This window comes from Lissotriton helveticus, chromosome 5_1 (genome assembly GCF_964261635.1).
Source record: "Lissotriton helveticus chromosome 5_1, aLisHel1.1, whole genome shotgun sequence".
Lineage (NCBI taxonomy): Eukaryota > Metazoa > Chordata > Amphibia > Caudata > Salamandridae > Lissotriton > Lissotriton helveticus.
Window position 1 is genome coordinate 394,387,543 of NC_136065.1, and position 13,134 is coordinate 394,400,676.

At 47.1% G+C, this 13,134-nt stretch overlaps 1 protein-coding gene across 1 annotated transcript in view; it reads right to left on the reverse strand.

The window, feature by feature from the left end:
• The window catches only part of LDLRAD2 (low density lipoprotein receptor class A domain containing 2), a 181,295-nt gene that overhangs the window by 37,489 nt on the left and 130,672 nt on the right, over positions 1–13,134 (reverse strand). The window contains exon 2 of the mRNA XM_078640945.1: positions 5,429–5,935. Coding sequence (XP_078497071.1) covers positions 5,429–5,935 — 507 coding nt within the window. The remainder of the gene's footprint in view (positions 1–5,428; positions 5,936–13,134) is intronic.

The following is a 13,134-nucleotide window of genomic DNA, read 5'->3' on the forward strand; positions in this document are numbered from 1 at the left end:
GTTCCCCAAGTTCAAACAGCACCTTTCCAAGCTGCGGACCTCCATCCATAACTCCTCCAGCACTATCACTCCTGACGTCGCAGCCCCCAGCCACAACCCTTCTAACATAGCTCAGCAGCGGATCCACACGCACCTCACCTCTACCCCCAGCACCCTAGTCAATAGCCCACCTGCTGTTACCACCTCACGCTCCCCAAGCGCATTCACAAATATCTCCCCCTCATACACTAGCCGCCCCTCTAACACTATCCCCTTGATCCCCACTCATATCACTCCCATTCCTCTCTCCCCTGACATAACAACTCCCACCCACAACGCCTCCTACCTAGATCCGCACCAGAACGACACACATAACGACAAACGCCACCCTTTTTTCCACCCCACTCTCAGCCCCCACGTGAGAACTCTCCCCCCACACATCCTCGATACCCCCACATCCTCAACACCCCCACGCTCCCTTCCCCCACCTTACACCCCCCACGAACGCCTCTGAACACACCACCGTCCGGAGCTTATCTCCCCCCCCCTCGCCCCCCCGCGACAGATCCTTCTCCCTCCCCTGCCCCACCCTCCCAACTAGCCCCACAGAACATACCACCTCCCTTACCGTAGCATCCCCCCCTCTCTCCCCTCCCATTCTTAGCCCCCACTACCTTCCTGCCACCCCCGTTGTCTCCAGCCTTCACTCACTCTTCAATTCATCGGCACAGTCTCCCACCGACGTCTCTACCTATGCCTCCCACCTTCCCCCTACCTCACCCACTCCCCTCGCCCACAAATTCTCCCACACATCGAATGCCATCCCACCCAATATCACCGTAGAACCCTCCAATAACGCTAACATATCCCCCCCCCCCCCGGTACCCTGCTCGCTTTCCAGCTCACTACTCAACCACTCGCCAACGGCTCCCATCACCAACCCCATCCCCAATACACCTCTGGACTTGACTTTATCCACCCTCCAACAAGTCAAAGAGGATCTCCTACTAGTCAAAAAAGACCTCCACGCAATCAAAGAACTTCTCTTCTCACAGCCCAGTCAACCTCCCACCATTCCACTACCCTACAAACGACGCACCCTCCCCACATACCTTCGCCTTCAACGACCCCCGCGCTGGCCGACTATCCCCGCTCGCAATAACTCCCACTGCCCCCGTCGTGTCCTCAACTCCCTGTCGGACCGCGACTTATGCTCCCTCCTTCGCTCTTATGGCCCAGGTCCGGTAAAACACATAGCCATCACACACATCCCCATACCCACAATTCTCACAAATCCCCTGAGGCTCCCAACCCTTAGCAACAGAGGTTCCGTCCCTAACAACCTCAGAAAAGTCCCCCTCTCTCTAGAAGGCTCAACCACCCTTCTCACTCCCAAACTCAAATGCATCCTACTCAATTGCAGATCGGCCCAGAGACACTCCTCCGACATCGCTGATCTCGTCTCAACAATAGATCTGGACCTAGCCATTCTGACTGAAAAGTGACTTACTGAAGCCTCTACACCGATAATGGACATACTAGTCCCCCCCAATTATCAAATCATTAGACTGGACAGGCCTCCTTGCAAGACGGGCGGGGGAATTGCATGCATTTTTAGGAGCAACCTCTCCGTTACTAAAGCCACCTCCCCCTCCCTTACTTCCTGTGAACTCCTCTGCCTCGATATCACCAGCGAGGGCAAACAAATTTGTGCTTTACATCTCATCTATCACCCGCCTGGTGACAACCTCACATTCACTCAACAATTCATGGACATGATCACATCAATGCCGGTCGGCAGACCACCCAAGTCTACCTGGGTGACTTTAATCTCCACTGGAATGATCAGAAAGACACAGTGGTGAATAGTCTCAAAACTTTCCTTAATGCGCTTGACCTCACCCAAATATGCGATAGACCAACACACGACAAAGGCTCGATACTCGATCTCATCATCGCCGAAGAGGACTCTACCCAACTGGAGGCGATCCAACCCTGTGACTGGTCAGACCACCACATTATCACCTTCTTTATCAACGAAAAAGTTAAACTTAACCCGGCTCAACCTACCAAATCCAAGACCTGGAAAAGGGACATGAAGAATCTTAACCCCAATACCCTGCCTCCCCACATCGGCAGTCTCCTCCTTCCCCCTTCAGGTGCCTCGGATGTTCTATCGCTAACCAATCACTACCTTGACTCTATGAATTCAATAGTCAACGAAGTCGCCCCATTGCAACTGAAGAGAGTCTCCACCAAGATCTCTAACCCTTGGTATGACGGCAGACTCAATGATGACAGGCGTGCTATGCGAATGGCAGAGCGCACCTGGAGATCTGACCCCTCATCACTGCATCTCAAAACGCTTAAGAACAAGAGAAATGCCTACTTTAGGAAAATAAAGCGCGCAAAGTCTGACTTCTTTAGCCGCCAGCTGGACCAAGCTAAAAACAGGCCAAAAAAGCTGTTCGAACTAATCAAAACTCAAACAAAGTCACAACCCTTACAATCAAACAGCACAACAAGCGACACCCCACACTGTGAAGCCTTCTCTGCTTTCTTTAAGCTAAAGACCGACAACATAAGAAATGAGCTCATCATGGATGTAAGCCGATTCCCCAGCCACACCAGAATATCTAACACTCAACCTAAAAATCATGCATCATGGTTGTCCTTCGACACCTACTCGGAAGAAGCAATACACAAATTGCTCTGCACCTTGAAGCCCTCTAATCACCTCATAGACCCCCTACCTGCTAATGCTGTAAAAGACTTCATCCCCCTGCTCCTCCCACTTTGGACCAAAATCATCAACAGCTCCCTTCAACAAGGTCTCATCCCAGACTCCCTCAAGGTGGGGCAAGTCACGCCTATTCTCAAGAAACCTACAGCTGACCCGTCTGACCTGAACAATTACCGCCCTATCACCAATATCCCCACCCTGGCCAAACTGCTGGAAAAATGTGTCCAACTCCAACTAACAAAACACATTGATCAATTTGACCTCCTCAACCCTCATCAATCAGGCTTCCGAGCGAAACATAGCACGGAAACAGCTATGACACACATAATTGATGACGCCATCCAAATCCTTGATCGCAATGAGTCCTGCCTCCTCATCCTTCTTGACCTCTCTTCAGCATTTGACACGGTCAAACACGAGAACTTACTGGAGCTGCTAAGCACTAGAATGGGTCTATCGGGAACTGTTCTCCAATGGTTTACCTCCTTCCTTCATAACCGGTCTCAGAAGTTCAAGATCGACAATGTGCCGTCTACACCTGTGCCAGCAGAACTAGGTGTTCCGCAAGGATCTTCCCTCTCCCCCACACTGTTCAACCTCATCATGGAACCGCTCGCCGCCTTGCTCCAAGCATCCAATGTTCAATTCCATATGTACGCCGATGACACACAACTTTACCTAAAGCTACGATCCCCGGAAGATGTCAAACTTCTGAATTCCACACTTAGTAACACTCAATCTTGGTTGGCCGATAATCAACTCAAACTAAATGCTCTGAAAACTGAGTTCCTACTCATCTCACCTCCGGCGAAAATCACCACCACCCTTTAATCATCCCTCGCATAGACTATGGAATTGTGGCCCTCAGCGGACTCCCGCTATCCACAACAGCACCCCTAAGAGCCTCCCTGAACGCTGCCGCGAGACTCATTACTGGCTCAAGAAAACATTCGCATATATCCCCAGACTTAAAATCTCTAAAATGGCTGCCTTTTGAAGCCATAATACAGCTAAAAATTGCCGTTATGACACACTCGGCCGTGCACCACAAGGCACCCAACTACCTCGCTCAAAAGTTGTCTATATCGGGAGGTTCGAGATCCAACAGAAGTACAAAAAATCTACTCCTGAAACCTCGTAGATTCCGGAAAGAAAAAACATACAAGCGCTCCTTCTCAGGAATGGCACCCAGGATCTGGAATGCGCTCCCTCCTGAAACCAGGCTTATCTCCTCCGCTGCACTCTTCAAGAAAAAGGTGAAAACCATTCTTCTGGCCAAGATCTCCTGAACTTTATAGATGTTGGACCAGAGACTCTGCATCGCTCTGTATTATTGTTCACCTGATTGTCTCTTGGCACTATATTCTTACCTGATTGTGACACTACTATGCTACTCTCCTACTACCGACCAATATATGATACACTTTAGGTGGTTGAATCACCCTCCCGATGCCCCCACCCTGTGTTCTCTCTATCCTAAGAAATTGGTATAAGCCATCCCTACATCCAATGTTTACCTGAACTCTATTGTAGCGGGATCAATGACTTGCGCCATCTTATATTATTTGTTACCTGATTGTATATCGGTATGTTTTCTGTACATTACTGTTATCCTATTATGTTAGTGACTATTATAATGCTCCCATTATGTCTGTTCAGTTCTGTTGCCCCTACCCCTGTCTCTGTGAAGCGCTCTGATATCTGTAAAGATCTTGTTCGCGCTATATAAAACTTTGAATGAATGAATATGCCCGCATATGATTGAACCAATGAAGTGCTTGGGCATATGTGTACAGTTGCGTAGAAGAACAGTAAACTTCTCTAATGAATACAAGGATACTGGGAGGCACTCCAGTCTTCATACTAAATGTTGTCCATGAATGTAAAAGATCTATATAGTGCAACAAAACATACAGTCTAACGTTTAAGAACCTCCAAGCAGACAAAAAACCCTCTGATTATCGTTTTATAATAAAGTGAATGGCTGGTATTTTTTTTTGGACCTGTATTCATGCTGTCCTGCTGGCAGATAAGGCAGACAAGGTACAGCAAGATGAATGACAGAATGATGACAGAATTCTGCTCAAGTGGGAAGACTAGGATTAGAACTGAGGTATTTATGTCGATAATTTACCGAGGTATTTATGTCGATAATTTACTGACGCATTTATGTCGATAATTTCCCCTTTCAACAAAGCAAAGGAAAATGTCAGGGACGGAAGCCTGCCTAGGACAGTAAACTTCAGTTGTCTCTTTCACTGTAGCAACAAGAGTACATTCTTTAAAAGGCCAGACCTCCTTTTTAAACGTTTACACCAATAACACGGGTGTTCTAGAATAAAAACCAGAACATCCACATTGCAATATTATTTGTGCCATGGCATTTTGAGCATGAAGGGTTCCCTTACCCTCATGTCCCAGTGCATATATGAAAGATTCACCAGTCTCATTTCTGTACATAAGCATGTCCATATGAAAAAGTAATTTGTAAATCATCCCTCTGTCTTCACTGTCCTTTACCACTCTTTAACATCCCTAGACCACCCTGGGAAGAGGTAGCTCTGAAGTAACCAATAAAAATGATGGTTACAAGTGGCAGTATGGCTGTTAGAAGATAATGTAAGAACCACTCCTCACTGTACCTCATAAGCAAAGAACAATGACCTGCTAATCGTTGGTAAGCAAAATGTATAAAAATAGAATTACCTAATCGAAAAGAAGTAAAATCCCCTACAAAATCCACTCTTGGCTGCTGTCCTCTGGTCACCAATCGCAGTGTCAGGTAATTGCCCGTGGACAAGACTGGCCGCGGGATGCTTTTCCCACAGAGCGGTGGTCCCAGTGGTGGCGCCGTCCTGTCACTGCCATCATAAAACTGCACATAGGAGCCCGCATTACAGGGATCCGGAGCCTCCAATCCCTCTGCACCTTTCATCCCAGGTCTAGCACTGTCTGAGAGAGCTGATGTCCTGGTGTCATTGAGTGGGGGAAGCACAGCAGGGGTGGGCTGCAGGCCGGCTGACATGCGCAGTAGGCTGTACACCAGGAAGAAGCGGAACTGGAATTGGACGTTGTCCTTGGGGGATGAGGCCTGCATTGTCAACCGGCAGTCTGTTCCTATGGCCACAAAGTAGTATTTCCGGGATTCCGCGTGGGAGTTGACAATCATCCCGTCGTCCTTGATGACTTGTCCGCAAAAGTCCACCATGTGAACTGAAGAGAGACAAAGAGGGAAAAAGGAATTAGTTGACATGGTAACCCAGAGGGTTCATGCATGCACATATCTCTCAACCACCGCATGGCGTCACTCTGTCTGGGCTCTTCCAAGCTGTTGCTTCTAGGAAGTGAAGTCACCTCTTTAACCACATGCCTTCCCTACTGAATAACTCAGTGAATCACAATAGAAAACTGTGCAGTCCTTACTACTGATTGGCATGACGGGTGGAAAAGCGAAATATCCCCATTACAACAGCTTTGTCCCATTTGGCACCATTCTAGAATGCCCACCCGTTCCCCTCAGCACTGCCGGTGCTATTGAAACTCTCCCTCTCCATTGCTGGTAACTCTTAGCTGCCTATCTTTGTAACCTGTGGCCCCATACAGCATTTTTACTGTCCAGTGCTTCACAATGAGCTGATCCCCCTCCTCGCTCTCTCCGTCCACCAACCAACTCTTGGGCTCCACTATCCTCCGTATCATAATTTATGATGCACAAGTGCATCTTCCTACATTTCCACTCATGCCTGGTTCTAACACTGTTTTAGACCCCTTGGAATTGAGCTATCTCTTCTAGGAATATGAGGTTGCCTGTTGTGGACATGCAGTAAACAAGGGCAACCCAGTAACCCCTTAAGAGCTTGGGTAAATATAAACCTAATATGAAAAGGCTGATAAGGGGACCATTCAAACCCTAACACATGAAATATAAATAGATTTGATCACCAATGTCTACATAGAGATATCTTTTAGTACTGAGCATCAAAGGGACATTCTGCAGGGGAGTGGAGGCCAGGGCCTCTACTGAACTGGCAGAGTCTAAATGACCCTCTTAACCTATTTTGGTGATCAGAAAGTCATCCAGGTAACAGCATGTTCCTGTCATGGCCTGCGATAGAGTGAAAGGTAGAGTTTAGAAGTCTGACTCATAACATATTTTGAGCACCCAAGTTTCTCTTGGATACATTTAAATTGTCATCTGCAGGTGTAATTGGCAATACTAAGTCACATAATGTAGAACTTCTACCAATTACGTCTGTAGATGCAAAGTCACAAAAGTGGGAAAAAAGCATCATGGTTGATTTTCTGCGGTACCAAATATGTGGTTAACAAAGGAATAGTTAGCATTGTCACAGGAGGGGATGTGGGTTGCCCAGTGGGAAGGTAGAGAACACCTACAAAGTCTTAGCTTTGTGGATATTCGAAATCATACATATGGCTTTTCACTCTCCATTTTCTCACCTACATTTGGTGACAAAAAAGACTAGAGCAAGTGTTCAAGTTTGTTGTAAAGGAAAGCACAAACATTCCGGGGCAGATTTACAATAAGTGGCGCATCCCTGCATATTAGCAGGGATGCGCCACTTATTGTGCACCATGTCTCCGCCACCATTAATGCGCCGCATTTACAATGCGGCGCACCAATGGGCAAAAGCGGCACAGATGCGTGAAGCATCTGTGCCGTAAAGGCGGCGCATTGCTGGAGTTGCGTCGCGAGCGTGACGTAGCTCCAGCAAGGCTCTGGGGGGCCCTATCTTGTTAATGCTGCGTCAATCCTTACGCAGGGTTTTGACGCAGCATGGGCCCCAAAGTGACTGAGTGAAATCTTGTAGATTTCACTCAGCCTCTTTTAGGAGGCGTTCCTGCACCGGAACGCCCCCCCCCCCGCGCAGGAACGCCTCCTTCTGGCGCAGGGCTTTACAACGTGACGCATCTTCCAGATGCGTCACGCTGTAAGTACCACGCACCATGGCACATCTTTTGCCACGCCGCTGCGTCACAAAAGAGACTCAACGGCGGTGTAAAAGGGGCGCAAGGGGCTTGTAAATCTGCCCCTCCATATTTTCTCATTGTTTAGGGGGATGACTGTTATCACCTCTGCCACATTTACTCCTGCAGATTGTCTGCCTGCTGACAACTCATGAGCAACATCAGGGCAGTGGTGAGTATGAATGGAAATTTGACTTGCATAGATTTCTATCCCTCCTCCTTGAGGTTTGGTGTATAGCCCTATAAGGCCATAAATCAATGCATAATTTAAAAGGAAATATGTTATGTGAAGATTTGAGTGTTGTACAGCTCTTTCTAAATTGATCCATTGAATCTTTAGAGAGGCAGCCACTTGCTTTTTTCTTTGTTGTTGTCATTAATATCTCAATAGCAGTGAGTAACATTGGTAGCTATTGATACTTATCAATGTCTGGGCCCATTGATGCTGACTGTGCCTACGGATATTTATTACTGTCTCAGCCCACTATTTCTTATTAATGTCTAGGCCCATTGATGCTGGTTGCGCCTACTGATGGAGTGTGGAGTGGTGTGGCTCACTGGTTAGAGGCGGCAGACCCGGAAGCAGAGAACGGCCTGGGACCAGGGTTCAATTCCCGCCGCGGCAGGGTCGTGGACCAGGGTCAGCGGACTCGACAATTCTCGCCTCGGTGCCTACTCTAACCAGGGATCACACTCGGCAACTCTGGGCTTTAAGCTTGCCTCATCTCTACAACGGCCCCCCACAGACGCCGGGGATGCCTGGTTTCACCTTGGAGATACCCAGAAGGGGCCATCTCACAGGAAAAGCCAGGACGGGTTCCCCAGTGGTCTCCAGCGCCGGGACGCTTACGGGCAGCTGTGCGCTTTACAAGTCCAACACATTTACACATTACACATTACACATTTACTGACATTCATTACTGTCTCAGCCCATTCATACTTATTGTCTGGGCCCATTGATGCTGGCTGAGCCTACTGATATGTCTCAGCCCACTGTTTCTTATTACTATCTGGGCCCATTGGTGCATACTACACTCTGGGCCCATTGATGCTACTGTTCCATGTGTTCACTCAAGAAGTGGCAGTGTCATTGTATAGGCTGTTTTTCCACCACTGTGACTGCTGCTCGTGCGCTGATTGCTCCTTCCAGGATGAATCATGCACATGAGCAGCCATTGCATCGCCCATAGACATCTCATATGGTTTCAAGGTTGAGACTGAGAGAGCCAGACCCCAGTAGGCACGAAGACGAAGGAACTCATTGACATGGTGGAATACCATATAAATTACACCCTTTCTGGCCAGAAATAACAAATATTGAGCTCATTTTTCTGTACTGGCATATCTTTGCAACATATATCAGCCTGTTTGGGTGCGCGTGCAGACACAACAGGTTTGTATTTACAAACCTCTATCTAGCTTGCTACGTCTTGTTTTATTATGGAAGCTTCCAAACTGGTCATAGGCTGCTGGAAAAATGGTCACAAACTCTTATCACATACTAGAGGGACTCCGGTAAAGCTATTAGCAGATAAATAATAATAGTCTTATAAAGCGCAATGATTACACCACCCGGTGTGTCCACGTGCTAGGGCAAGACCCTCATCTGAAACAGAGGGCCCAATACTATGAATGGCCTAGGACAGGAGAGCAAAAGTCGACAGCAGCACCTATCCTATGGTGATTGAAATAGCCAGGTTTTGAGCCTCTTACGGAAGATCATCATTTATTTACTTTATTTTTAATGTTTTTTTGGCACTACTTCACCAGAGGGTTTCAGAACGGTTTACAGAGAACAGCAACAAAAATAGCAGCATCTCAAAGGTTACATTGAACAGTTTAAAAGAAACAAAAAGACACATTGAAACGAGAGGCGGCCTGAAATCTGGATGGAGACAAGGCGTGGATAATTGAGAGAAGAGCGTGAAGGTCAGGACCCGGAATGTCCCCTTCTAAGCATAAAACATCATCACTCCAAATTCATTCTCTTCGGGTGGGCGGATTGCATTTGGAAAGACTGCGGCTGAACAGCAGACACCGCCAGCTCACCGCACACCGCCGAGGTCATGGTCGGGGAAAAGCAGCAGCCATAAGGTGGTACAGGGAAGTTTTACTGCCAGCCATATTACAAGTTGGCTTTTTGACGAGCTGACTACGGCGGTGGGATCGCCAGCTTCAAATCGGTGGAAATTAAGGATTTGGGGTGCATACTCACCCTTTTCCTGTTCTTTCGGTCAGGGTTTAACGTGGATCCCTTTCTTCAGGTCCCTCCTTCACAGCAGCATCCTTACCCCAGGATTATGGCCCTTTTTGCAGCAATATACAGGTGAGTCCTTTTTATACCATATACCTATTGCCTGGACAGCCCACATGTAAGCCAGACTCCGGCAATGAGTAGGTGGCCTTTTTCCACATGCCTCATGCATATGTGTGCATCCGACACATATGCAGTCAAAATGCTCACATAGGCATTGATACATATGGAAAAGCTATCACCACCGCCACAAGATCTCCACAGCCACTCCACGGTAAACTCGCAATACGGCGGTCGGAAGACCATTGGCGTTGCGGTCTTCTCTAGACCGCGGCTGAGGTGCTCGGGTGATTGGACCACCAAACTCATCATAAGGCCCTAAGTGGACAAGATCACCACAGATTCTTAAGAGGAAAAAAATATTTCGTTTTAAACTGAGTACCATTTTCTGTAAGGAAAATCAGCTGCAAAAAAAAAAAAGTGGACTTCATTGAAAGGCAATCACCGACGTGCTGGTCAGTTGTCCCCAGCAAGATACCATCCCTGTGATGGCCTCCAATCGAAGGAAGTCACACTTTGCGACCTACCTACTTAATGTTCATGAGGGGGGTCAATTTACAACCCACTGCAACTTGGATTTTTTAGGATCTTAAAACTTGTACCTGGGACAAAGTCTTATTGCCTTTTGTACTGCAAAGGCTTTAAGCATAGGATTAGCAAAGTGGCATCCATGCCGAGCTGTAAAATGGCAAAAGCCCTTTACCACTTGAGGCACTGTATTAAAGCTTTGGATTGGTATAATACTATCTTGTTATGGGCCCTTCAGCCAGATACTGGGACGAAACCTGTCCTGGATTGCTTGTGCACCATTTCAGGGAGGACCTGGCTTGGCAGTTCGGGCTAGACTGTTCCTATTTAAGCAGGACCAAGACTGATTTGCATATAGTTGGGTACCAACTAAGGTGGCATGCTGTGCAAAATAATAAAGGACTGGGATGCGGCTCTGAGTAATTACCAGTGGCTGAGATTATTTCAAGCATTCCATCCATCACATGTCTTTATTTTAGTATGTCACCCTAAGTGGGATGGGTATGCCCAGATGTGGGTCCTGTGCGCACTGTGTCACTGGAACCAAATTATATCCAACTGATGGGCCCATAATAAGAGTGAAACTGGTCCTGCATTGCTTGTGCTTGGGTTCAGGGAGGACCTAGGTTAGCAGGTCGGGCTGGACTGTTCTTTTGGAGCAGGATCAAGACTGATTTGCATATAGCCGGGTCCAAGCTGAGATGACACGGTCTGCAAAATATTAATGGACTGGGATGCACAATTACCACTGGCCGAGATTAATTCAAACATTTCATCCATCACTTTTGTATGCTTTAATATGTCGCCCAAGGGGGACGGGTATGCCCAGATGTGGATCCTGTGCACACTGTATCACTGGAACCAAGCTATGTCCGCTGATAAGCTCATAACAAGGGTGAAACCAATCCTGGGTTGCTTGTGCTCTGGTTCAAGGAGAACCTGGCTTAGCAGTTTGGGCTGGACTGTACGTATTGGAACAGGATCAAGACTGATTTGCATATAGCTGGGTCCAAACTGAGGTGGCATGGTGTGCAAAATCATGATGGACTGGGATGTGGCCCGTGTAATTACAAGTGGCTGAGATAAATTCAAGCATTCCATCCTCACTTTTGTATACTTTAGTATGACTTTATTCACATGACCTGGTCTTGCCCTCAGATCCTCTCATTCTGGCAGAGGGTGATGGCCAATTTAGAGCGCACATTAAACTGTACAGAGCTTCTGTGACTTCTCTGGCTGTCTTCCTCCACTGAGGGCGAGGATGGCTGAGGCTAGATTCCTGAGCCTGGCACTGGTCCTTGTCCAACAGGCCCTTGCAATGCTTTGTATGTCACCTGCCCGCCTCTATTGTAGGTGCAAGTAGGAGGTCGAACCTGAGCCTAGTAGAGGAAACTGCACTGAGAAACAAAGAGAGAAGGGGGTCTGATAGATTGGCTTATTGCGGAGGATTGGGCATCTGTCATGGCACCCTTTGTGACGGCAGTGAACCCAGAGTCCACTTGGCCAACGATAAGACTGGGCTCGCTGTCGTTGTCTCCCCCCCCCCCCCCCCCCGAAAGCTGATTGACACACACTTGACTAGAGACTGAATAGAAGATGCCATCGAATATAAGCACAATGTTACCTTTTCGTTACATGTTGATTGTTGACACATTGATGTTGGAATGTCTGATACTCACTGACTAGGTGCTACTTGAATACCCCCAGTTATGCTGTCCTAGTTTGTAGGATTTCTGATCCTTTGCATTTGATATATTAACCGCATGAGCAACCATGGATAATAGAAAGCTGTTCTGTTTCTGTTGCAATTGATAATTGCTATACATATGACTCAGCCTGTCACCTGCGAAGTTCATAATACTGGCTATGGGCCGCTATGTTTATGAAGTATCGCACAACTGTCGAAGATTGTATGTAAAAGCCAATGAATAAAGTTTAAAAATATATAAATAACAATACATATAGTAATATAAACTTCAACAAAATAGCATAATTATGGAATCATTACTTTATTTTAATTGATACATAACAATCAAATTTATTTAAGTAACAAATATCATCTCAGAAACAAAATTTCACAAATACTTAACAATCAAATTTAATTTAAGTAACAAATATCATCACAGAAACAGAATTTCACAGACCCTTAACATCAAATTTACTTATAGCGCAAACTAGATCTGAAGGTATCAGAGTGCTTTACATGAGCACCAGTTGCGTTTCAGATGGACACATTTATTATTATTTTTTGTTAGGTACTTGGAGATTAAGGGGCTTATTACGATGTCGAGCAGAAACGGGATTGACCGACCTCCGGTTGGCTGTCCCGGCTGCCTAATTACAATGCGGTCGCAAAAACTCACATTTTCCTATTGGAGCATGTGCTACAGCCATAAACCAGCTGTAGCACAAGCTCCCATAGGGAAATGGGAGGTTGTGTTCATCCCTGCACCGCATGGTAGGCACCTCAGGGTGTCGGCCACACGGTGCAGTGATCAGCCCCCTTGGCCCCCAAACGGAGGCCGCAAACAGAAATGGGCCCTTCTAGGAACCCCTAAACTCGCTTTCCGACAGGCGTACCATG